Source organism: Camponotus floridanus, unplaced genomic scaffold (assembly GCF_003227725.1).
Source record: "Camponotus floridanus strain SB8 unplaced genomic scaffold, Cflo_v7.5 scaffold7, whole genome shotgun sequence".
Taxonomy (NCBI): domain Eukaryota; kingdom Metazoa; phylum Arthropoda; class Insecta; order Hymenoptera; family Formicidae; genus Camponotus; species Camponotus floridanus.
The window spans coordinates 64,787-90,030 of NW_020229838.1; the positions used below are offsets into that span (position 1 = coordinate 64,787).

General features: G+C 32.3%; 6 protein-coding genes and 1 non-coding gene across 10 annotated transcripts; 4 read left to right on the top strand and 3 right to left on the bottom strand.

Moving 5' to 3' along the window:
* Positions 1 to 1,055: 1,055 nt before the first annotated feature.
* Positions 1,056 to 2,698, top strand: LOC105254775 (GTP-binding protein 10 homolog). 2 transcript variants are annotated; one of them, XM_011263660.3, is made up of 4 exons: positions 1,056 to 1,254; positions 1,343 to 1,646; positions 1,728 to 1,946; positions 2,136 to 2,698. In XM_011263660.3, exons 1-4 carry the CDS (start codon positions 1,216 to 1,218, stop codon positions 2,675 to 2,677), a joined length of 1,104 nt encoding a protein of 367 aa, XP_011261962.1. In that variant the 5' UTR covers positions 1,056 to 1,215; the 3' UTR covers positions 2,678 to 2,698. The 2 variants fall into 2 exon arrangements, with proteins under 2 accessions (XP_011261962.1, XP_011261961.1); XM_011263659.3 differs by having other exon boundaries at positions 2,070 to 2,696.
* A 210-nt stretch (positions 2,699 to 2,908) lies between these two features.
* On the bottom strand, positions 2,909 to 4,955 carry LOC105254776 (probable tRNA N6-adenosine threonylcarbamoyltransferase, mitochondrial). Its single transcript, XM_011263661.3, has 5 exons — positions 4,586 to 4,955; positions 4,074 to 4,332; positions 3,879 to 4,007; positions 3,308 to 3,664; positions 2,909 to 3,215 (listed from the first exon to the last, which is right to left on the bottom strand). Exons 1-5 carry the CDS (start codon positions 4,825 to 4,827, stop codon positions 2,922 to 2,924), a joined length of 1,281 nt encoding a protein of 426 aa, XP_011261963.1. The 5' UTR covers positions 4,828 to 4,955; the 3' UTR covers positions 2,909 to 2,921.
* A 362-nt stretch (positions 4,956 to 5,317) lies between these two features.
* On the top strand, positions 5,318 to 5,424 carry LOC112639527. The gene has a single exon (XR_003123554.1). It is a non-coding gene; the product is annotated as a U6 spliceosomal RNA (small nuclear RNA).
* A 691-nt stretch (positions 5,425 to 6,115) lies between these two features.
* On the bottom strand, positions 6,116 to 15,447 carry LOC105254778 (RNA-binding protein 33). Of its 2 annotated transcripts, none has more exons than XM_011263662.3 (11): positions 15,387 to 15,447; positions 15,015 to 15,114; positions 11,710 to 12,296; positions 10,571 to 11,502; positions 10,305 to 10,468; positions 10,065 to 10,235; positions 9,678 to 9,986; positions 9,451 to 9,601; positions 9,245 to 9,366; positions 7,860 to 8,492; positions 6,116 to 6,694 (listed from the first exon to the last, which is right to left on the bottom strand). In XM_011263662.3, exons 1-11 carry the CDS (start codon positions 15,395 to 15,397, stop codon positions 6,518 to 6,520), a joined length of 3,357 nt encoding a protein of 1,118 aa, XP_011261964.1. In that variant the 5' UTR covers positions 15,398 to 15,447; the 3' UTR covers positions 6,116 to 6,517. The 2 variants fall into 2 exon arrangements, with proteins under 2 accessions (XP_011261964.1, XP_011261965.1); XM_011263663.3 differs by lacking the exon at positions 15,387 to 15,447 and adding an exon at positions 15,240 to 15,360.
* A 194-nt stretch (positions 15,448 to 15,641) lies between these two features.
* Positions 15,642 to 19,594, top strand: LOC105254779 (DEAD-box helicase Dbp80). Its single transcript, XM_011263664.3, has 8 exons — positions 15,642 to 15,847; positions 16,112 to 16,353; positions 16,427 to 16,519; positions 16,605 to 16,822; positions 16,904 to 17,081; positions 17,178 to 17,415; positions 17,494 to 17,656; positions 17,841 to 19,594. Exons 1-8 carry the CDS (start codon positions 15,785 to 15,787, stop codon positions 18,092 to 18,094), a joined length of 1,449 nt encoding a protein of 482 aa, XP_011261966.1. The 5' UTR covers positions 15,642 to 15,784; the 3' UTR covers positions 18,095 to 19,594.
* A 124-nt stretch (positions 19,595 to 19,718) lies between these two features.
* On the bottom strand, positions 19,719 to 22,939 carry LOC105254780 (heat shock protein 60A-like). Its single transcript, XM_011263667.3, has 5 exons — positions 22,692 to 22,939; positions 21,436 to 21,847; positions 20,653 to 21,239; positions 20,267 to 20,570; positions 19,719 to 20,148 (listed from the first exon to the last, which is right to left on the bottom strand). Exons 2-5 carry the CDS (start codon positions 21,845 to 21,847, stop codon positions 19,736 to 19,738), a joined length of 1,716 nt encoding a protein of 571 aa, XP_011261969.2. The 5' UTR covers positions 22,692 to 22,939; the 3' UTR covers positions 19,719 to 19,735.
* A 703-nt stretch (positions 22,940 to 23,642) lies between these two features.
* Positions 23,643 to 25,154, top strand: LOC105254781 (10 kDa heat shock protein, mitochondrial). 2 transcript variants are annotated; one of them, XM_011263669.3, is made up of 3 exons: positions 23,643 to 23,870; positions 24,508 to 24,675; positions 24,795 to 25,152. In XM_011263669.3, the coding sequence occupies exons 1-3, from the start codon at positions 23,868 to 23,870 to the stop codon at positions 24,936 to 24,938; spliced, it is 315 nt and encodes a 104-aa protein (XP_011261971.1). In that variant the 5' UTR covers positions 23,643 to 23,867; the 3' UTR covers positions 24,939 to 25,152. The 2 variants fall into 2 exon arrangements, with proteins under 2 accessions (XP_011261971.1, XP_011261970.1); XM_011263668.3 differs by lacking the exon at positions 23,643 to 23,870 and having other exon boundaries at positions 24,499 to 24,675; positions 24,795 to 25,154.
* Positions 25,155 to 25,244: the final 90 nt, after the last annotated feature.

Below are 25,244 nucleotides of genomic sequence, written 5' to 3' on the forward strand. Positions count from 1 at the left end.
ACAAAATAATTTTTTAATATTACATGTGTATGTTTGTTGAAGAAAAATTTTGTTACTTTGCTCTCTCGTCATTTTCATATTTATTATACTATTTTATCATTTCTATCTCGAATTGACTTAAATATTCTCTCAGATTTTCCTCTACATCCTTTTATATTTCTTATATTTATTTTTTATATTTCTAATTTATATTACAATTTTTTTCGATACTGTATAATATCTTTAAAAAGAAATCATATCAATGTTTTGACAAAAAATAAAATATAATGCGATTTATATATATATTATGATTGCGTCAATAGAATATTTATGTCGTGACATATGAGTGCTGAAACTTTTTTCGCGTCTATTTCAGCATCACATGATTTCATTTAGACTAAATAATAAATAAGTTATATCTGAGTATAAATAAGTTATATCTAATATGTATAGAAAATGCTTCTAAGAGGCTACATAATCAGACTCATAAATTCTATCTTTAATCAAGATTATTTGTACTGCCGATTTTATCATTTATTAGATCATTATAAATTATAGATATAGATAGATCATTATAAATTATATATTAAACATATACATATTAAATAACAATGCACACATTATATATATTAAATAACAATACATATACATTCATAAAACATACATAAAATAAACATTCTATTACAAGAAAAAAAAATGAAAAACAGAAAGAGAAGAAAAAATCATCTTTGTTGGGATGGACATTATTCAAAAATTAAATGAGAAAATATTAGCAAATACCTTTAATAAATATCCATTAATGTAGGAATAGTTTTCCAATCTCAGCTACCCAAGAGGGATTTGGACCAGCCAGGAAAGAAATCCATTGCGTCTGACTATATCTTTAACAAATATTCTTTTCTGAATATCGAAATAAAGACGCTCCCAGAAAAATTGACCCGCACTTTCTAAAGTTTCACTAAGCAAAATGGCGGAAATGAAGACTAAGATGCCATCTAGAAGTTACATCTTGTGAACTTATCGATGAATTTCGATCGATAATCTCGGTCGATAAATTAGCATGTTTTGTATAAATACTTGCACAACAACTCCTAACCTTTGTAAAATGACACGTTACACGAGTATGTTATTAATGATTAAAGAAAATTAAATAAATCGAAAGATACGCGAGTATACAAACGTAAAAAGAAACAAATAAAAAATTTTAGAATCACGTAACTTATAATACTTATTATAATGGTACTGTTGACACAGATTTTATATCAGGTTAAAAAGGTAAAGTGGATATTTTTTGTTAAATTATAGGATGTTATATTTATAGCAAGTGTCATGTATTTCTAAAAGAAACATTACGTGTTCGCAGTTACCCAGAAAATATCTTCGCACGAGATTCATCGATTCGTTACGTCTTCTAGTCAGGGGAGGTACAGGAGGTGCCGGTTTACCTCGTTACGGTGGAATCGGAGGTGCAGGAGGTAACGTGTACGTGGTTACGAAAGATAAGTTGAACTTGCAGGACGTTATCAAGAAGTTGAAGACCAAACGAATCAAAGCAGATGCGGGAGGTGATAGTTCAGCCAAAGGAATTATAGGTGCACCTGGTGAAGACAAGATTATTTCAGTTCCATGTGGCATTACGATATACAATCAGAATGGAGTAATATTAGGTAAATTTAATTTTTCAAGTATTATGTTCATTTTATATATTTGTCGCTTATTTTCTCATTTTTTTCATGATTAAACATTAGGAGAATTAAATAAGGAAAAGATGAAATTACTGGTAGCAAAAGGTGGAAATGGTGGTTGTGAAGAGACAGGTTACTGTGGATTAAAGGGAGAATCTCAGACAATAAAACTAGATATGAAACTAATCGCTGATGTCGGGCTGGTCGGTTTTCCCAATGCTGGCAAGAGCACATTTTTGGCAGCAGTTTCAAGAACTAAACCTAAAATTGCCGATTATCCCTGTAAGATCTCATTTCTGCATAATTCTATTAATTATTTTTTTCAGTGTCATTACATTATTTTCAAGAAACCTGTTCTTTTATTGATATTTGGGATCAGATTTTTTGTTGCATATTTTGTTACAGTTACTACTATAAGGCCCAGATTGGGGATTATGAAGTATGAAGATGAAAGGCAAATCACTGTTGCAGATTTACCAGGTCTGATTGAGGGTGCACATATGAATGTTGGAATGGGTCATAAATTCTTGAAGCATATCGAAAGAACAAAACTACTTCTATTCATTATAGACATACAAGGTTTTCAATTATCTCCCAAATATACCCGCAGATCCTGTTTAGAAACTTTAGTCTTATTAAATAAGGAGATCGAACTTTACAAGCCAGACCTATTAAAAATGCCAACTATAGTTATAATCAATAAAATGGATACTGACAATGCTGATAATATCCTCAAAGAAATTAAGCCGGCACTGCACGATTTATCCGACTATGTGGCTACATGTCCAGAGGAAATACGGCCTGAGCAAATTATACAAATCGACAATATTTTACCTGTGTCTTTAATCTCAAAAGATAAAAAACAGATAGAAAAAATTAAAGAGAGGATACGAAGTACCCTAGATAAATATCAAGAACGACAACATATAATTCAGTATGGTGATTCCTTAGGTCTTCAGCTGATAGATAGGATAAAGCAACAAACCAAACAACATACACCGACTGTCATATAAATTTGTATATAACATACAAAAATAAATATGTTGTATAAAATAATTGAACTGATTCTATTGTTAATTCGTTTCGTCAAAAGTGTGCTAAGATATCGATTTTACAAAAGTGGAATTTTAAAACGCGAAATAATTTCTATTCTACGTCAAATCTTTTTTTTTCTTTTTACAAGACCGTTTGTTAATTGTTCAAGAATACAGAGGTCCAAATGAGAGATTAAAATTGAGTATCAATTGATGCTTAATCTCAAAGCTCCTTTAATTTTACTAATTTACATTTTATATTCGCATCTTGCACTCTTTCGATCCAACTTTCTCCGAGTGGTGCCTTTTTCTCGACAGTTACCATTTCAATTTCATTCCTATCTCGAATAACACCTATATTCGCCATCCATCTTTCCGCGCCGTTCCATGCTATCATTACACCATTGTCGTTACATAATCGGGGTGGAGTTCTAACGAATTTAAAACCCTTTTCCGAACAAACAATTTCTAAAGCTTTTGCTAAGAAATTGTTGCATGCTACTCCACCAGATATTACCTGCATTTAAATATATATAATTAAATATATTAAATAATTAAAATAAATATATAGAAAATCAGAAATTGATATAAGTGATTTTACTAACATACCAAAGTTCGTTTTTCTTGCGATATCAAGTTCAAATTGCTAATAAATTCCATTGCTCTTTGTGTTCTGTGGCATATGTGCTTTACAGTACACATTTGCACTGCAGCGCAGAGATTATACGCATCAGGAATTACTGTGCTGCCATCAATTTCAAATTCCTTTTCTTGTTTGCTAATATAATACAAACATTTGTTTAACATACCTGAGAAAGAAAATTGACAATTTCTCTTGTGCGTTATGATAGGCTCAAAAGCAAATTTAGTCGCATTTGTTGCTTTGCTTGCTGCAATCTCTATAGCTTGACCACCGCTCATATGCGAAAATTCAGGTATGTTCGCAAGCTTGAGTCGACGAGCAATCTACAATCATTATTAAATCACATTAGAAATCTTTTTGTCTTTTTGTATTATGTAGAAATTCTATAAAATTTTATTCATATAACTTTTGGAAGGAAAATTAATTCCAAATTTATTAAAAAATTGAAATTGAATATTATATATATATATATATATATATATATATATATATATATATAACATACAATACAAATAAACAAACTTTGTACAAACATACCTTATCAAAAATTTCACCAGGTGCATTATCCAATGTAGTACCTAGCGTGTAAAACTTATCGACATTTTCAACGATTGCTAGTAAACTATGGCCACCTGATACAAGCAAAACTAGGTAAGGAAAATCTACCTATAAAATATTACATGAATAATTCGTGTTGCATACAGCACATATGCAATTATAATTTCAACATACTTTCTGTACCATCCGTACAGTTAATGCATGAGCTTCCATATGATGTATTGGTATATATGGCTTGTTACCGATCCTAGAAAGATATTGGCCAAAGGTATTTCCAACACTAAGTGATAAAGAAAGACCAGGTTTAGTTGTGGTTGCAATAGCATCTATATCTCTTAATCTTAAATTTGCTGATCTCAGCGCATCTTCGCAGACTGCGGTAATCTGTTGTCTGTGCATATTGCCGGCGATTGTAGGTATTATGCCACCATATCTGAAAACATGAATACAATTACAATTAAACATATTACTAAATAATTTTTAGATTGTCATTTTGATAAATGATATGGTTAAAATTTAACACTTTTTTTTAATAACACACACACAGAGATTAATTCTATTCAATATAATCAAATACAATCTTAATCAATAGATTAATGTTTTATTTATAATTGGATTAAAATGTATCAAACTCATGTTGATCTTTCAAATATATAACTCGCGAAATATAATAATCACGCAATTACTTTAAATGAGTAAGATGCTGCGAGCTTATCACCTCGCTCAAAATTTTTCCTGTAGTGTCCACGATTCCGCATCCTGTATCATCGCAGCTCGTTTCGATCCCTAAAATAACAGCCGGCCTGTCATCCGCAAACTTTCGCACCGCATTTAATGTCCGGTGACTCATACGTAGAAATTTCAAACATTTTGGCTGACAGAACTCTAATAATAATTTATGCGACAAAAAATACGCGCACTTGGCCATTGTATAGTTAAACGACAAAATATTAGCACTGATAATATTAATATGAGTACAAAATCTAAATAGGTTATATCAAACGTAGAACTCTAATCGCGTATATTTAAATTGAATTAAAATACACAAATATGTCCTCGTCATAATTATTTTGTATATTCTTTTACTAATTCTAGTGCAACAAAAATATACTATATATATTATATTCGAATTCTCATTCAAACATGTCAAGCATAAAATTGGGTCTGTTCTTTTCAGCTGTACTACTGCACTAAGTAAGAAAGAGACAAACATACTTTCTTTCACTCTAACTAATTGCACTAGTGCAGCAGTGCAGCTGAAAAGAACAGACCCATTCATTCAGCTCAGTTGAATCAGCTGGTGTCTCTAATGTAGTAAACAATTTCACCACTAGATGGCAAATTGATTATTTTAGTTTCTCGCAAGTACACTTGTAATAATACTTCGTTTATAAGGAATATCTTGGAAGATGTTAATTGTACTTGCTTCGGCAGTACATATACTAAAATTGGAACGATACAGAGAAGATTAGCATGGCCCCTGCGCAAGGATGACACGCAAAATCGTGAAGCGTTCCACATTTTTTGCTCCCAATTAGTTTAATTATTAACATAACATTTATCGCACAAATTACGATTCCGAAAATTCAAACAAAATATAAACCATAGTTTTTATTAAGTTAAAGAAATAAATCACATGAGATTTAATATTTACTGAAAATTTAAAATTTTGAATGTAAATTATATTTGCAACAATTTCAAGAAATATATGTTTTGTATTTTTTTATATTTTTAATAGCGATCTGTAATAAAAAAGAGAAAATCTAAGAATGAAATTTATATAATAACGATACTTATGCGATCAGAAATATTCATCACTTTTTACATAAAATGCCCATTTTTACGTTTACTTTTTTAATTTATAAAAACACATTGTAAAAATAAACTTGTAAATTTAATAAAATATATATAATAAAGTTAGAGCTGATATTTTAAATGAGCTACAGTTTATTGCAATATGATTGTTTATCATCATATTATATGTTCATCATAGATTATCTAAATTACATATCGATACATAATAAGATCTTTTGATTATGAGCGCGTTTTTTCTCTTACTTAAATATATATTTATTCTATACTCTGTAGTTCGAGATATTCTTTCAGATACACACAGCTGATTTTAATAGAATAAATTTTATTTCTGCTTATAAAGCATTAGCATTTTAAGAAAGTATTATCATTATATATCACTATATAATAAACTTTATACAATCATTTTCTTTTTCTAGATGCATATTGTTGCATGTTACTTTATTTCATATGCACATCATTATACATTATTTTATACGAAATATACAATTTATATATATACATAGACGAGTTCTCATAAATAATAACGAATATCTCGTACGTTGGTTGAAAAATCTCGAGAACTCTTACCGTTTACATTATTCTTCCACTGAAGATCCAATAGAAGTTTTGCTACATCTTTACTAAATTTTACAAATTTCTATAATGTTTGGAATATATACGTGTATAAAATATATAGATACATACTTTTATTTCTATCCAACAGATCCGATGAACCTCGAAACAAGAAAAGTACCGTCTAGAAGATTCGCGGTTTACATGGAATTAACGCTAAGAATATGTTGATAATATTTCGAGATTCGTCTCTAAGATTTCTTCGCGATCGCCGTTACCACCTTATTGGCGATAGTACTTTGCGGCACGAGACGAACGGTTATCAGTGATAGATCGAGCATTTTACGCTGGTATTTCTTGTGAAACACCATGGCAGCGGATTGTGTCTTAAACACAATGGTCGCGTTACCCTCGCCCATACGTATGCTCTATAACACGAAGAATAGAGAATATATTGTTATTAGATTGTATATTTAAATATATTTAAAATATAGATATAAGAAAGAATGTCTATGTATAAACAATAAAAAAATGATAATTTTTAAGGAAAATTAATGAGTTTCTGTTTAATATGTTTGTTTGTACTGCATTACAACATTTTCGAAAGGAACAAAATAAGGAAAATTCATGAAATCATTAACAATTTCAAATTTTGCAGAATTTATGACTGGTTTTATTACAATAATTGTTTCTTAAATTCATACTGCGATGTAAAGTTTACATTTCATCATATTTCTAAAATTGCTCAGTGTCTTTTTTACCAAAGAAAAAAAATAATATTGGAAAAATTATGTAAACTAAATATAAATATAGATCAATTATCAAATAATCTGTGATTATATAGTAACATTATAAAAAAAATTTTTTTCAGTCCTATTCTAGTCATGAATATAATAATATTTGGTCAACTGCATTAAATACTAGTCATTACATTACATGCATGCAATGTATTTAAAACAAATTAACACATTATAAAATTATCGATTCTATGTAATTCAGTGTAAAACAAATGCATTATATATATATATATATATATATATATATATATATATATATATATAATGTAATATATGTATATATGATCTAAGGAACATCATCATATCATAGAATATTGATCTAAGGAACATCATCATACCATAGAATATTGATCTAAAGAACATCGTCATATCATAGAATATTGAGATATTACTTATTCCTAATTATAATATATATCTTTGGAATGCAATCGTTACAATTATGTAAATTGTAAATTAATGAGTAAATAATTGATCAAACATATATATCAATCTCAATATAAATCAATATAATCTCGAATACTTTGTTCTATAATACTTTGTAGTTACAAGTTATCTAAAGAAATAATACATTTGTTATCTTTTCTATGCATTTAAATAAAATGCGATTCTTTTTAGAAAAAAGCACATGCAAAAAATAAATCGTTATGCTTTGGAATTCGTACCTAAATCTAAATATTCTCCATGAACTTAAAAATGGAAAGTACAGAAAAATACATGAAATGTAATAAAAGCGTGTCAATAATAATTGATAATAACGAGTGTGCCAGGTGAAACATTCTCATGTAAATATAGTCACCTCAATAGTTCCGATGGCTTGACACATACGTCTGATTTGGGCTTCAGAAGTGCTTGCAGCCAAATTCTCTAATTTAACTGTATTCGTCTTTATCTCGGGTAACTTTTTCGCTTGAACTGCAGTTTTTTGTAGCACGATTCGCTGTGGATTTTGTTGCGCATTCATGACTTTTTGACATTGACCATGAACATTCGCGTTATCGTTGATTACAGTTTTCTGCAGGCTACCAGGTGTTTTATGCGTTACCATTCTCTGACCAACATTTGTGGTTTTCGGTCCAATAGTTCCAGACTTTTGTAATGCATTGACCTGATTCTGTATGATTTTCTGCCCTTGCACAACTTGCGTGTTTGGTACTATTTTCTGTTGTATTCCCTGATTCTTCTGCAGATTGGAGACAGTTTTTTGTATTGTGGTAGCGATGATTTTTTGCGAATTTACCAGAGGTTTTTGTATTACGACTCTTCGTGTGCCAGATTGTTGTATCATTTGTCTCGTTTGTCCAATATCGCCGGTTTGATTAGTTGTGTATCCAGAATTATTATCTTTTGAACCAATTGTATCTGATAAATCGTTACTTTGTATAGTTGGTATCGTTCTGACAATTCGCATATTAGACGGTCTGTCTGCTGCCTACAACAAAAAATGCATTATATTAGATAAAAGTTTGTATGTTAATTTAAACTATTATTGAAAGAAAAAAATTAGTTATTTCAAAATAACAATAATAGCATAAAACAGAAGCATTAATGAAACCATGTTAACACAATATATTTCTTCTAAATAATTTACTTTAATTAAAAAGTTTGCAAACTTTGAATTTTTTAAACTCTGTTAAGATATGCTGAAGGAAAAATGAGAAAAGAAACAAAATTTATTGAAAAAGCATATTTTATTAGAACATAAGAAAAATGTACACAGTAACTTTAAAAAAAACTGTATGTGTAATTAAAAAAAAAGTAATATTTCATCTAAAAATATGTATAATTAGTAATAAAATATGTTTAAAAAATGATATTTTCTACTAATTAACAAACATGCAGTATACAGTAAAACTGCTAATTCTGCAGAGAAAATAATTTGTTCAGTCTAAGAATACTAACATTTATATTCAATTTTTATATGCACATAAGTACATTTACAATTATATAACATTTTTGTAATTGTTTGTGCATGAGAAGTATTGTGTAACTTGCATTAAAAAATACTACTGAATCATACATATCCCTGTTACTTATAATTGAATACAAGCACCGGAATAGAAATTTCTCTTTATAAATGCAGAAATGTATATTATATATTATACAATTGTATAATTTATACATTTCGTCATAAAAAAATCAATCACAACTGAAGAATATAATAAAGTGATACATTTAATGTACCTCTGTGCTTTGATTGATAGGACGACCACGTCCTTTAGTAACACCAGGGCGAGTTTTAACGTCCTTTACAATTCCCATCAATGCTGTTGCAGGTTTTATTTCTTGCTGTGTATTTTCACTCACTAAAATATTTCGAACATATTGTTGTAATCGATAAGAAAAATGTAGAAATGTATTTGTACAAGTGTTGATAACAATTGACTTACCTGCAGTATTTGAATCGATCTTGGTATCTTCATTTTGTTTCTCCATTGCAGCCATCTTACGTCTGTTCTCTTTCTCGCGTAACAACTTCTCGCGAAGACGTTTTTGTTCTTCCATTTTTTTACGGTATTCTTGCATCTCTGGATCTTCATCCTGAAATCATAGCTTTGCGATGTATTTAGATTCTATCATAAGTTAAAGCTAATTCTTTGTGAAACGAGAAATTTACCTTGTCGACGACATTTTCACTCGCTGTATCTACTCTTCGTATCTCTTGAAGATTTCTGTTAGACGGCTTACGTTTTGGACTTACTTCTCGCAGTCCTTTGTCCGAAGACTCAGATATCCTCTTCTGCGGTGGTCTATTCGCTCCACGAGGTGTAATATTCGCCGGTCTAGAAAATTTCAGATTATGAACTTGATCGTAGGAGTCCCCACGATACGTATTTGGTGGCGTTCTGCTTCTTTGCGTATGATCGTTTCTTGTTCGTGGTGGCAAATCTCTTTCTCGATAATTTTGATGAGATCCTCTATAATCCTAATATAGAGAAAACAATTGAGCGTTTGAAACAAGCAATTTAATACAAGCATCAATTTCATTACACGTAATATTTACCTCTTGATAACTATCCCTTTGCTCCCATTGGCTATTCAATTTATATTTATTACCATCACTGTAGCTCTCTCGGGAATAATTGTTATCCGAAGGATAATGCTTATTTGGGCTATTCTGAGGCTTCTGCGGTCTATTTTCTTGCCACACATCAGAAAAATATGCATATGGATCCTATAATACGAATATTAATGATTTACAAGTTCATTCATTTTTTGTATTATGCAACCACATATTACTTACGTCACTTTTATTCTGCTGATAATTTTGTTGATACTGCGATGAACCTTGTTGGGTCTGATTATAAGGTCCTTGATTTTGATACGATGATGGCGGTTGTGGAAATTGTCCACTATGAGAAACTTGCGATTGGGTTTGTTGTTGATTAGAATCCCAAGCGAGTCGAGCTATCGCGCAATTATTACAGACAAAAAAGTTTTTAGTAAAGTGATTAACAATCTAGATACATTAGATGATACATTAGATAAATGTTCGTTAGAGATACTTACTATCATTCGCGGGTTGAACGGTGCCTCTAAAATGAGGATTGATTAGAATCTTGTGGCCTGGAGGTAAAGACACACTGTGTGATACATTAGACGCCGACTGTTGCGGTACCGGTTGCATCGTATTATTAAATTGGCTATTGGGTACTTGATCGGAAGGATGAAAACCTCTTGCGTCATACGCGTTCCGGCCTTCGAATTGGGGCTCTTGAAATTGTGGCGGCGGCGGCGGCGGCAGTCTGTTCTCAAAGGGCGGTGGCTGACTAGATATTTGCACATTCGGCGGCAGATTTTGCATGGGCGGACCTTGAGAGGCGCTTGGTAACGCTTGCTGTTGACGAGGGAATCCTTGGCCCATAGATACTGGCAGATTCCCTCCCCCAGGGAGCAACATATTGGGCGGATTTCCAGGCAGCAACAAGCAGTTCGGGTTACCGAGAAGCGATCCTCCTCCCGGATTTTGTAATAGAGGTCCTCCCTGATTACCTTGCATACCAGGTCGGTTTTCTTGCATGACACCGCTCGGATTTTGAAATGGCGGCGGCTGCATCGGCGGATGATATGGCGACTGCTGGTTGGGTGGACAATTGTAATTCGGTCCTTGTATAGAGCCTCCTGCCAGCGGACCCCTAAGTCCATATTCGGGTAATCTTTGGCTACCGATTGAACGTGGCCCCATCGGGCCCTGGAATTGCCCGGGGTTGAACTGCCTATTCTCCGCAAATTGCGCCGGTGGTCCTTGTAACGGACCGTTTGGACCAAAGGGCTGTTGAAAGGGCTGTGGTGGATTAGCTTGTTGTTGGAACATTATCTGCTGTTGATTTGGTGGTACGTTACTTGGTACGCCAAGGAGACATGGCGGCCTAGTCTCTATTAATGGTGGTCTACAAGCAGGCGGTTGATTATCAAAATTACCGGGCCGTGCCGTACCAAACCTACAAACAAAGTATTTCATAAAATGTATATTTATTAAATCGAACATTCGAACGACACAATAATGTATATGCTTTATTTTTATTTATTCAATTATTAAAATTGTCATTATATACCACTATTAATACTGCTATTACTATAATATTATATAATTGTATTATTTATGTTATATTAGTACTGTTGTATTATTAAGATTATCATTGTTATACCTTGGATTGAAATTTCCAGCGTTTTGTACGTTAAATCGTCCTCCTCTGCTTCCTCTTACTCCACGACCTCGTCCTCTTCCTCTGAACGGCGCTCTGGATGGTTCCGACGTGACAACATTCTCTAAGGTATCCGGAATATCATTGTTCATCTTTGGAGAAATCATCGTACGCTCGTTTTGAAATCTGTTACGCCTTTCCTTCGCCTCCTCGCAGTCGTCGTCCTCCATTCCTTGTCCGTTGCCGATGTAAGCAGTCTTCTGCATGTTTCTTTGGAGCTTCTCGCGTAGATCGCCCTTGCCAATATTATTAGAAACATTAACATTATTGGACTCCGAATTTTTGCCGGACTGACGTGACGCCTGCTCGTTCGCGTACTGCTCAGCACCCTCGTCTTGCTCGTAATACGACGCAGATTGTATTTCCATCGGATGTTCTCCATCTTTATAGAAATCGTTATCGTTACGTTTATCAGTATTGCCTCTACTAAACTCTATATTCTCGTCTTCGCCATCTAAGTCGTCGAGCGCGTCCGTGACTCCTAAGTCCAGTACATCATCTGTTTCCTCTTCTCCCTTATAGCTATTCTGCTGCTCGGGGAATCAAATTGGCAGATATTTGTAATGCAAATACATATTTATCCATATATATCTAGTTATAATCTACGTTTCATTATATCGTAACTAATGTGTATTTAAAGTGTGCATAAATGGAATATCCTCCTTTCTCTCCAACTGTTTGTGAAAACTATCAATATGTACACTCGCATATGGTATTGTATGAGTCCTGATTCCTGATTCTGGTGCATATTTGATCCCCACGCGATAAACGTAACTTTTAAAAGAATTTTCTTCTTTGAAGATTATCTTTCTTCTACACTAATTTACTACATCTATTAACGTACCGAGAAAACATGCTCTTATATCTAACGATAATAATAATAAAACGGACAGATATTATAAACAAATGTGATGATTGTGGCAAATCCGAGTACACAGCGGTGTAAAATATGTAATTATGTGCAATATGATACTTTTTCAGTGATATCTAAACCGATAACTTATATCGATAAAATATTAATCACAGTGATAAATATATAACATTCGGTATACGATTATTGTATAATAAAACTTTGCTTATGCTTTGTATAAGATAAAACTTGCATATATCAGTGTAATATGATATAATTCAGTCTAAAGAATTCAGTAATATACATGCAGTTATATAAATTTGCAGTTATACAAAATTTTACAAATATAATTTATCAAATATTATTTTTTAAATTTTAGCTTATATGAATTTCATATAATATATTTGTATTAAAATCTGCATTATATAATAATATAACCAGATATGAACAAAATATATTTATTTATTCAATAATTTTCAATTTTAAAATCTGCAATAAATTTTAAAATAGCATTAACACATAATAATGATTACATTAAATATAAAAAAATTCAAATTATAATAAAATTTAAAAATATATCTTATTGCATTGATATAACTGAATTATTTCTTATACATTGAGAGTGGTGAATTATTTCTTATACATTTTGAGATTACTTAATACTAAAAATCGCGATGTACAATTTTCAAGAACCAAAATATGTAGTCTTCACAATCAAACATGAAATGGCTTAATGTAAGAATTTACATCATAAAAAATTTTCGTTTTATATATATAAAAGTTTCTCTATAAAAATTTATATATATTTTTAAATAAATTTATGTCACTATTTTTAGATTATATTGCTTAAAAAAATATATAAATTTACTTTTAACAACTTTTTTTATCATAAAATATCAACACATTTAAATAATCAGAAAAATATTCAGTAAAAAATTTCTACTTATACGTATAATAACATACATATATTTTATATTTATTATCTTACATTAGACCATTTTCAAAATAACTTTTTAATAAGCGAGACGAAATACAATAATGAAGACTTTCATTTGCAGTTAGCAAATTATCAAATTGTGTATTTAACCAATTCGCCATTTAAATGTATCTACATGTAAATTTTTTCTGTTTACTTATTATTGATATCTTATTTGATTGCTCTTATTATACAAAAATTATCGCATTTACGTAACAGGTAAAACAAATCCATGTAGTATTTTGAAACTATTAAATATCTTCTAACATAATACTTGTTCAAAAATAATTATCTATATAAATCATTTGCATTGTTAAAGAGAAACATTCCAAGACAATATTTTAAGCTGTTGAATATATAAAAACAATGTGCTGTTATTATAAAATAAATATTAATTATTATAATTAGTTATTATGAAATAACATATTAAAGTAACATATGAATTTAATAGTTTCCAATCTAGTAAGTTAATGTTATTTGTGTTCTCATTTCTCATATAATTTTTGTCTACTGTCAGAACATTTGTGGATTATAATACAGTTGCCTAATACATTTGTTTTAACCTGTACAAAATTCTCCAAATGTCCATTAACATAAATAATAATGCCTACAGAAAGCATACATTTTTTGAATTGCAGTAACAATTTTCACAACTATTTGCAATCAAGCAAAAGTGTTCTTGCTGCACCTTGTTGAACAGTCTTGATATCACGAATTTTTATATATGTAAAATAATTGTTTCCTATGTTGTAAATATATTTATTCACAATTTATAACTAGAAAAATAGCCAACATAACAAATATTATGTGTGTATATGAATAAATCTATGTACACATTAGTACTTAATATAACATAATAGTTATACATCACGCACATGTTTGAAACTTTAAAGTTCAAAAATACAAAGTTTAGGTACTTTGCCTTTTTAGTACATTCGACAGTTTGATAGTAAAATCATCACTGCGCCCATATTATACAATTCCAATTTTTTCGCAGTTTACGCATAAAGAATATTAAACATTTTTTAACATACAGGTAATAACATAAATATGTACATAATTATAAATATTATTCGCTATCTGAAATTAAAAAATTTTGAACAATATGAAGTCTAACTTTTCTTTGTCTATTCAAACTCCTTATAGAGAATTAATTAAACAATAGCATTTAGAAGAAATAGAAATATCATTGCCTTTAATCGTCAGCTTGATATTTCTATTTAATTGACATTAAGTGATATACTAATTGCAAAAACTACTTTTGATATGAATTAGGTGAACAAAAGCAAAATATATACAAAGGTTTAAGGACAAGGAATTTTCAAAAGTATTAATGGAAGAAGATGCGATTGAAATAACCGAATATCGAATGGGAATAAAATTTCATCCGACTGGAAAGTAATGGGTAAACAATATGCTCACCCTTTCTATATCGTAGTCATCCGCTAGAAGAGCCTCTTCCTCATCGTTACCCAGATCGTACTCTTCGTCCCCGAGATCTTCATCTAGCAAGGTATCATCACTGGAAGCATCAAAAAGAAAAAGCTTGTTAGCAGAAAACATAAACAAGAGACGTTAGCGTAGGAAAGACCTCTCGCTTCTCGTGTCACAACAACGTCATTGTTGGAGGCGTTCGCCGATTCTAACCTGCTCATTTTCGCGAACGTTAACGCGATCGCGAATCTCTGAAACGATTGCCTAATGTATCATTCTTGAAACGGGAAGTCATACGAAATTAAAGCTCGAGATTCGCTCTCCTCTCTATCCCTCAAAGTAAGAAACGAAAACACTTACTGCTCTGACATGGTAAGCTTCCAATTTCTCGTAAGGCAGAGAGAATTCTATAATGGCCGCGGCATAATCGTATCGGGAGTTTATCGATAAGTGGGGACGAATAGGAAGCGATCGATTAATCGAATAATTTTTTAAAACACCAATGTTACTAGATTTTAGTGAAAATCATGACGTATAATTTAGTGAAATTTTTTTCTCAACATTGGCAACTCCGAAACCGAAGCTTCATATTTTTACCACGTGATGTCTCCAAAATCAATTCGTGACTCCAACCGATCACCATCACGACGTCGTTAGCCATTGCCGATTAATATTTGCCGAGTTAATCGACCAGTTATTTTAGCAAGTATCAAAGCATCCAACGGACATAAATCGTGAAAAGATAAAAACTGACGGATATGGCTTCGACTAAGGTCGACTGGGGTCAATATGCTGACGAACAAGACAAATTGGCATCAAAGGTAAGATGGGGTTCATCGCGGGAAACATTCATTTGAGCCTTGAGTCTTTTTAATGTAACATTGAATGAAAAAAATTATCGTTTTTCATAGAATTGTGACTTGTTATTCGATGCGCGATTCATTTTATTTTTTTTTGTGCGATAACTTTTGGGATAGTTAACCTAATTTTTGTATGAAATTATTAATTGTATATCTTTTAATTTCAACTAATCGCACATGACTTGTTGAGTGAATGAATTTTATTATATATGTATTATATTATAGGTGACGAATTTGAACTTAGATCAAACCAATGCTTCTGCACCTATATCTATTGTATCTATAAATGATGGAGATGCGAGGAGCGAGGATGATACATCGGAAGATCAAATTTCACCGGCAGAAAAATCACTTCTTCAAAAAATTATAAGGAAAGGATTAGTTGAAACGACGAAAGACCCAGAGATTCAAAGAAAGGATCCACAGTCTCCGTTATATAGTGTCAAATCATTCGAAGCTCTTCATCTGTAAATAATTATATAGTCTTTTTTCTTCTGTACCTAAATAATGGCATATATTGATATAAGTTTTCTAATATAGTAAGCCTGCATTATTGCAAGGAGTATATGGTATGGGATTTAATGCTCCCTCCAGAATTCAAGAAACTGCTTTACCTACCTTACTTGCTGATCCGTAAGTATAAGCTCTAATTATTTCCAATGATTCTTGTATTCTTTAAAATATAGTCTTTTACCAATCCTTGGAAAAACTTTCTTAGACCACAGAATATGATTGCCCAATCTCAATCTGGAACTGGTAAAACTGCTGCATTTGTACTAGCTATGTTGAGTCGGGTGGACACTACAAAAGATTATCCACAAGTACTTTGTTTATCGCCAACTTATGAATTGGCGATCCAAACAGGCGAAGTAGCAGCAAAAATGTCACGCTTTTGTCCTGAAATAAAAATAAAATACGCCGTGAGAGGAGAAGAAAGTAATACATATCATTTTATACAATTTGAATTATTTGTTGCAAATCGAATTTTTACATTTGACATTGCTTTAACTGTTTCAGTAAGTCGTGGATCGAAAATCACCGAACACATAATTATAGGAACCCCGGGTAAAGTGTTGGATTGGGGACAAAAATTTAAATTTTTTGATCTCAGCAAAATATCTGTTTTTGTATTGGATGAGGCAGACGTAATGATTGCTACACAAGGTCATCAAGATCAATGCATCCGCATACATAAGTAATTTTGTGCATTGTATAACTAAATGTATTTACATAATATTATTTACATAATAATATTTTACATAAATATTACTTATATTTACTTTATACACAGATTACTTCCACGTACATGTCAAATGATGTTCTTTTCTGCGACATATGAACCAGAAGTGATGAACTTTGCAGAGATCATAGTCAGTAATCCAATAATAATTAAGCTGTTAAGACAACAGGAAAGTTTAGACAATATTAAACAGTACTACATTAAATGCAAAAATGTGGATGAAAAATATACAGCTATTACTAATATTTATGGTGTAATAACAATTGGACAAGCTATTATTTTTTGTCATGTAAGAACTTTGATCATATTTTAAAAATTTGTTAAGTCCTAGATAATTGGTGTGATAAAATACAATGTTATTTTTCAGACGAAAAAAACAGCCAGTTGGTTAGCAGAAAAAATGACAAGAGATGGACACGCAGTGGCGATACTTTCTGGTGACTTGACAGTTGAACAAAGAATTTCTGTGCTAGATAGATTTAGAGCAGGACTTGAGAAAGTTCTCATCACTACAAATGTTTTAGCCAGAGGTAAATATGCCAATACAACAAGAAGAAGATGCAGAATTATATATAATCCAGCCTTAAGAAGATTTCATCATGCATGTAATCCATCCTACCTACCTATCCTAATCTTTTTCACTGTTGTTTTAAATATATATGATATATATGATAATTATATAAAGATGGTAATAAAATTTATAATACTTGACAGGTATTGATGTAGAACAGGTGACGATAGTAGTTAACTTCGATCTGCCGATGGACCAAAAACGGCAAGCCGATTGTGAAACGTATTTGCACAGAATCGGCAGAACAGGTCGATTCGGTAAATCGGGGATTGCTATCAATTTAATTGACTCGCCACATGCAATGCAATTATGCAAAGATATAGAAAACCACTTTGGCAAAAAAATTCATTATCTAGATGCGGAAGATGCAGATGAAATAGAAAAAATCGGCGCTTAGACATAGACATTGCGAACATGCTTATGGATACATCGATAGGCTTAATATATATATAACATTTTTTAAAACGGACTTCTCTCTTTGTATTTTGAATATGAAATATTTCTTTTTTACATACACACACATACACACAGACATAACATTCTTACAATAAAAAATTGTTTCTTTTTTTTTTACTTTCTGTTTTACTTCTTTTACTCTTTTTCTCTACCTCTTGCAGTTAGATTTTGTATATTTCATTAGTTTGAAATGTAATGATTGGATAAGAAATGTAGGAATAAGAATATTTTTATATGCCTGTGCTGAAAATTCACACATGCATGTAGGAAACATTAATCTATTTATTTATTGTATTGAGATTTTGTTCAATTTTGTTTTTCAATGAAAAGAACTTAAAGTTTTCCATTTGACTGTATAATTCTATGATGTGCTTGACTATATAATTTTATAAAAAAATAATAGATACGAATATTTTGAGTTTGTGTAAGATGAAAATTTATAAAAGCATGAAAAAAATGAAAAATTTTTTCGTTAAATTTATCCTCTTGATCGCATTTGATCAGCCTGAATATCTCTTTGGATGTTTATGATCAGAAAATAATAGTAATTTAATGAGCATAATATTCTGAAAATATAAATGTCAATGGATATTTAAGATGATCACATCGGAATAGGCCCGCATGTAAAATCTTTGTAACATATTTCTTATACATACATATAATCAAAAAAGATTGTTTTGACATATTTATAAGTCATATTTCGTGTTTTGGTCTGATACTACTAAAAAAAGCAAATGTATAAAACAAGGATATAATAAGAATGTTTATATTCTAATAAAAATTTCCATTTATAAACTCTTCTTAATTATTTACTTATCTGCAACAATAGTTTGTATAACACGCACACATAAAAAGAAAAATTGTAATTTAAACATACTTTTATTAAAGCAAAGAAAATAAACCTAATTATAAAATTATGAGAATCTAAATAATTAACCTTCCACAATTAACATATACATTCATACTTGGACATCTTTAATGAATACTATAACTGAAAAACTATATGAAATATTTCAAACATTGAACAAAAGTTATCCGTTTTTGTTTTTAGTTTTATGAAACAATTATATCATTTGGAATATGGGAGATTTAACAATGGGCAAAATAATTAATTTTATTTAAAAATTACTATATAATTGATTAAATTGTTAATTGGCCACAAAATCATCTGTATATAAACATATTAACAAGTTTCATAACGTAGTAATCGTTTTTACATTAAATGCATTTGTATATTTGAAACACTTTTATATGCACTACATGTATATTTACTTATTAAATTAAGAAAGAATGACCTGCATGAAATATATGATTTGTAACAAGATTTAACGATTTGTTACAGATCTGTAAAACAAAGGCAATATGAAACAAATTGTGTCTTTGAACGATAGATTCGTGTTAGATGCGTCATGTTATCACCTGTAATGTTTCAAAATACAAACTGTGATTGGAAACCTCGTTCCGTTCGAGCCGAGCTAAATGTTCAAAACTATTTTAACAACGTTGCGCGGCGTAATTGTGTCTCATAATGAACAGGATTGCAGTACGGGCTGTCTCTTTCTCAGTCTTTGTCTTTATCTTTTTACATGCCCATGCCACCCATGCCACCCATGCCGCCCATTCCTCCCATACCACCCATACCGCCCATCGGCATTTGTGGTTCCTCTTTAGGTAACTCAGTGACAACTGCTTCCGCTGTCGTCAACAGCGACGCGACGCCCGCTGCATCGGTTAGTGCTGTGCGCACGACTTTTGTGGGATCGATGATGCCCTTTTCGATCATGTCAACATATTCGTCCTTCAGAGCGTCGTAACCCAACTTGCCCTCGCTCACTTTAGCCACCACCACACTGGCGTCGACGCCGGCATTTTGTGCGATCTGTAGACATGGCATACGCAGAGCATTCGCTACAATTTTAATCCCGGTCTCTTGATCACTGTTTACCGCCTTGAGCTGCCGTAGTGCTGGTATGCATCTCAACAAAGCGGTGCCACCTATAACAAAAGAACAGTCGTAACAATGTCATATTTCTTAGTGTCTATGTGTGTGTGTGTGTGTGTGTGTGAAGAGAGGGAGAGAGAGAAATGTCGAAAGATGAAAGTCGAAATTTACCTCCGGGAACAATTCCTTCTTCGACAGCGGCACGAGTGGCATTAAGGGCATCGTGTACACGATCCTTCTTCTCGTTAACTTCTACTTCGCTGCTTCCACCAACTCTCAAGACGGCGACTCCGGATGCTAACCTCGCCAACCGTTCTTGCAGCTTCTCTTTCTCGTAGTCGGACGTAGTGTTCTCAATTTGATCCCTAATTTGATCGGCTCTCCTATCGATATCAGCCTTTTTTCCTTTGCCCTTCAAAATGAGAGTATCATCTTTTGTGATGATGAGTTCTCCCACCTGACCTAAGTCGCTTGGCTGGAAGATGAAATATTTTCTATAAAATTTTCTGCCAATTTGATAAAACTATAAGCTATTAATAAATCGAACATATATGCACCTGAACGTCCTCTAATTTGATAAGATTAGCATCATCGCCGAATACAATGCCACCAGTGGATATTGCCATATCTTGAAGAGTGGCTTTTCTATTGTCACCGAAACCTGGAGCTTTAACCGCAGCTACTTGCAATCCAATTTTCAAACGATTGACAACAAGCGTCGACAGAGCCTCGCCATCGACATCTTCGGCAATTATGACGAGAGGTTTGCGTTGCGAGTTGGCCATTTCTAAGGCAGGGATAATGCTCTGAACGGAGGAGATTTTCTTTTCACTAAAGAGAATGAGCGCGTCTTGGAACTCGACTTTGGCTCCTTTACTGGAATTGATGAAGTATGGAGAAATGTAGCCTCTATCGAATTTCAATCCTTCTATGACTTCTAGTTCGTCGGTAAGCGTTTTGCCATCCTTTACAGTAATTACACCTTCCTTCCCGACTTTCTTCATGGCATCAGATATCAAGTTGCCGATAGCTTTGTCACCGTTAGCAGATATCGTTGCTACTTGAGCGATTTCCTCGGGTGTCGTGACTGGTTTGCTCAAAGTTTTCAATTCATCTTTGACTTTGTCTACCGCCAACATTACACCTGAAAAACGCAAATTTTTTTAATACATAATTTCGAATGAAAATATATACTGAGATATATATATTAACGAAAATATAAATCATGTATATATTAATCTTAAATTTATCTCACAGTGAAAAGTCAAAAATCAACAGTTTCCTCAGATACTGCAAGATACATAAAGATATAATTGATTGATAATAAGTAGTATATTTACCTCGTCTGATTTCTACAGGATTTGCACCTTTACTGATCTTTTCAAATCCTTCTTTGGCTATAGCTCTAGCTAATATGGTTGCAGTTGTAGTACCATCACCAGCTTCCTCATTAGTATTATTAGCTACATCTTGTACTAATTTTGCTCCAATATTTTGAAATTTGTCTTTTAATTCAATGCCTTTTGCCACAGTCACGCCATCCTTTGTGATCTTCGGGCTTCCCCAGCTTTGTTCCAGAATAACATTACGGCCCTTAGGACCCATTGTCACAGCAACAGCATCCGCCAAAATGTCTACACCTTGCAACATCAGGGCACGAACATCAGCTCCAAAACGTACATCTTTGGCATATGAGCGTACTTGCAACTGACGCAAGGCAGATCCTCTCAATATGGTTGGTAATCTGTGCATCTACAAAAGAACATAATAAACATCAATTGAGATTCTGATTTTAAGCTATTATTTTAACAATATAAATTTAATATTAATTCAATATTTATATTATTTATATTATTTATAAGTTTGTGCTTTCTGATGCAATTATTAAGTGTATCGAAATATTTAATCAATTTGCTTTTCTTGCAAACTACATTATTTTAAATAAAAAAGATATAACATTTAATATAAAATCTAAAAGCACTATATTTTATGGAATAGATGAAAAAATTGATAAATTAAGATAAATTGTTATAATTTGTTATGCAAATAAATATTGCGCCATAAATATATAGAGAACAAAAAGATTGACAGAAAAATATTATAATATCTGTTAGGTTCAATATTAATTAAAACATTAATTGTAAGTGGATACAACTTTTGTTATCAGATTACGCAAAAGCGTAATTTGACAAGAGAAATACTTCGTTGAGAGAGTGAGAGAGAAAAAAAGAAACAGCCATTAGAAAAAAAATTGCGATAATCGCAATTTTATAAAAGAAAATTACAAGAAAAATTCATCTATCGCGTCCATAATTATTCTTCTCGCGAAATGTGGTTATGTAAATATCCGCGTGAAGCGGCTTAACCGAAGGTTAACATTCGCGGAAAATAAAATTATTGCTGAAAATCTTGGCGAGATTAAAAGCCATTCGATCTTCTCATCGAAGGACCACTTCCAGAGGAAGAAACGAAAAAAAATCCCGTCGATCATTCGCGAAGATCGCGCACGCGGTCCCCGGCCGGCTTCGTTCGTTCGTTCCGGCCAATTTTCTCGCGATTTTCCTCAGAGAGGCGCGGATCCATTTCGCGGCTTTACCTTTGATTCTTAAAGCTACTCCTCGGAGATCACTGATCGATCGGACAATTTGATTAGGGTCGAGGGCGAGATGAAGATCGGCGCGATGTGACCACACGTTGTCTCGCGAATAGCGCACGAGTGGAATGATGAAGAGGAAGGAGAGCGTGTGCGCCATCGCATGAGTAGGGCCCCTCTCCTCTCTCCACCCCTTCGGTCTCCCTCATCCTCCGTTTCGATTGAAATTAATCGTAATCGCGACGGATTAATCTCAAATAAAAATTATTTTATGGAGAGAGGAGGATTTGATTGAAGACGATATTTTGAAAGATTTAACGAACGTTTTGTTTCCAAGACTCGCGACATTTTGCCAGGTATATCGAGCGAGACCACCGCGTGGAGTATATTCTAGAATCGTCTATGAAAATCCCGCGTGACGCAATCACCCGGCTGTTGTCGATCATCCTCGTATGTTCTCTTTACCATATATTCGAAAATATATATATTTTTTAACATGATTATTCGCGAAAACAAAGACTCGAAACTTTCGCTTGTCGCGAATAAGTGACTAAGCAAGATTCGTTCACGCCATCGAAATCTGAATTCAATAGATTTCTCTCTCTCTCTCTCTCTCTCTCTCTCTCTCTCTCTCTCTCTCTCTCATAAGATTTTATTTTATTTTATCGTTATCTCTCTTCTGTCTCGTCGTAAACTATGACAGGGCAATTATCGATGCAAAGATGATTGACAGCTCGCCTTCTCTGAAAAAATTTATTAATTATTGCATCATTTGCATTGATATTTGTAGATAATAAATCTCGTCGGTAATGACGATTTTTAGCGTCAAGTTCGAGCCGGGCATCGAAAGAGAATTAAAGAGAGAGGATAAATAAATAAATAGATATATCCCTTGTTTAAAGTTGAAAGATCTGAAAAATTGGAGTAAATCTTGAAATTTTACGACGGATTACGTAATCACTTGTTTCACAACTGCGATAAGAGACGATCGAATACGCGAGATACCGGGTGGCGCATGGTGGAACTCAGAGGAATCTTCGTGGAGGGGAAGCTTCGAGAATTATCCTATTCTACATTTTACTCCGTGTGCCGGTCGCAGTTTAGGTTACACAACGTGCCCGAAAGCGTGCGTTCGTCCGGCTTTGATCGATTACTCTTGTGATTGCCAGAGAAATTGCGATGGTGAGAAATCCCATATAAATGAAGCATGAGAAACGATAGCGACAATTTTTGTATTTTTTCCGCAAATCAGCGAAACATCATTCCTCTTATTCTCCTTATAACCCTTCTTAGCGTCCACGATGCTTTTTACTCGAGTCGCATCCTTAATTCTTAAAGTAAAGAGACATTTCGGAACATCACTTACTGTCCTTTTGCCTGTGCCTATTGCTTTCAAACGAATTGCCATTTGTTTATGAATTTTATGTCGAGATAGACGAGTTGGTCCCTCGACTGCGATTACATTTTTGCATAGTAATTTAATGTCTGATAAAGGAAAAAATAGCTAAATATGCAAGAATTGCAGGTATTTTACGAAATTTTGTTAGGCGCTTGCATCATTATCCATATTTTCGTCTTTTTTCCGTCAAATTTTTACATTAAATGCCGAAAGATTTATGATTAATGAGACGAATCGTGAAAAGTATGTTATCATTTCTAAGAATATTTTAGTTATCATTTCTAAGAATATTTTAGTTATCATTTCTAAGAATATTTTATAATATATTGAGATTAAAAACTATAGTGAGGAAACTATAATGAAAATATAACTATATAACTATAATGAAAAAATATATACATAATTGCACACATGTTTCAGGCTGCTGCCAATGCTGTGAAGAGGCTTATTCCTCTTTTTGATAGAGTTCTCATACAAAGAGCAGAGGCTGTAACCAAAACAAAAGGTGGCATTGTGTTGCCAGAAAAAGCACAGGCAAAAGTCCTGCGAGGCACAGTTATTGCAATAGGGCCTGGAGCGAAGAATGATGTATGTATATGAAATATCTTATTTACATATTGCTTATTTCCTACATTCATTTAAAGTATTTCTGTTTATTATACTGTAAACAGTAATTACTAATAATTATATTTTCTTTTTTTTATTAGAAAGGAGAACATGTGCCTTTAAGCATTAAGATTGGAGACACTGTATTACTTCCTGAATATGGCGGCACAAAAGTCGAACTTGAGGATAACAGAGAGTACCATTTGTTCCGCGAATCGGATATACTAGCCAAAGTAGAAGTTTAAGTTATTCATCGACTTTATTACGTTCCCAGTTTTGTAAATGCTACCAATTGTTCCGTAACTTCATGAACTAATTTGCAGCAAGATATATAAAATTTTGTAATATAAAAGTTATTTGGAAGTTATTTGTTTAATCTAATAAAAAAACTTTAGTTTTCAAAAAATTTTGTTGCTGCTAAAGCGCCATTCTCATTCTATATGTACATACAACTTATGATAAAATAAAGCATTTGTCTACTGTACTTATGTCGTTACAATTATATATATATATATATATATATATATATATATATATATATATATATATTT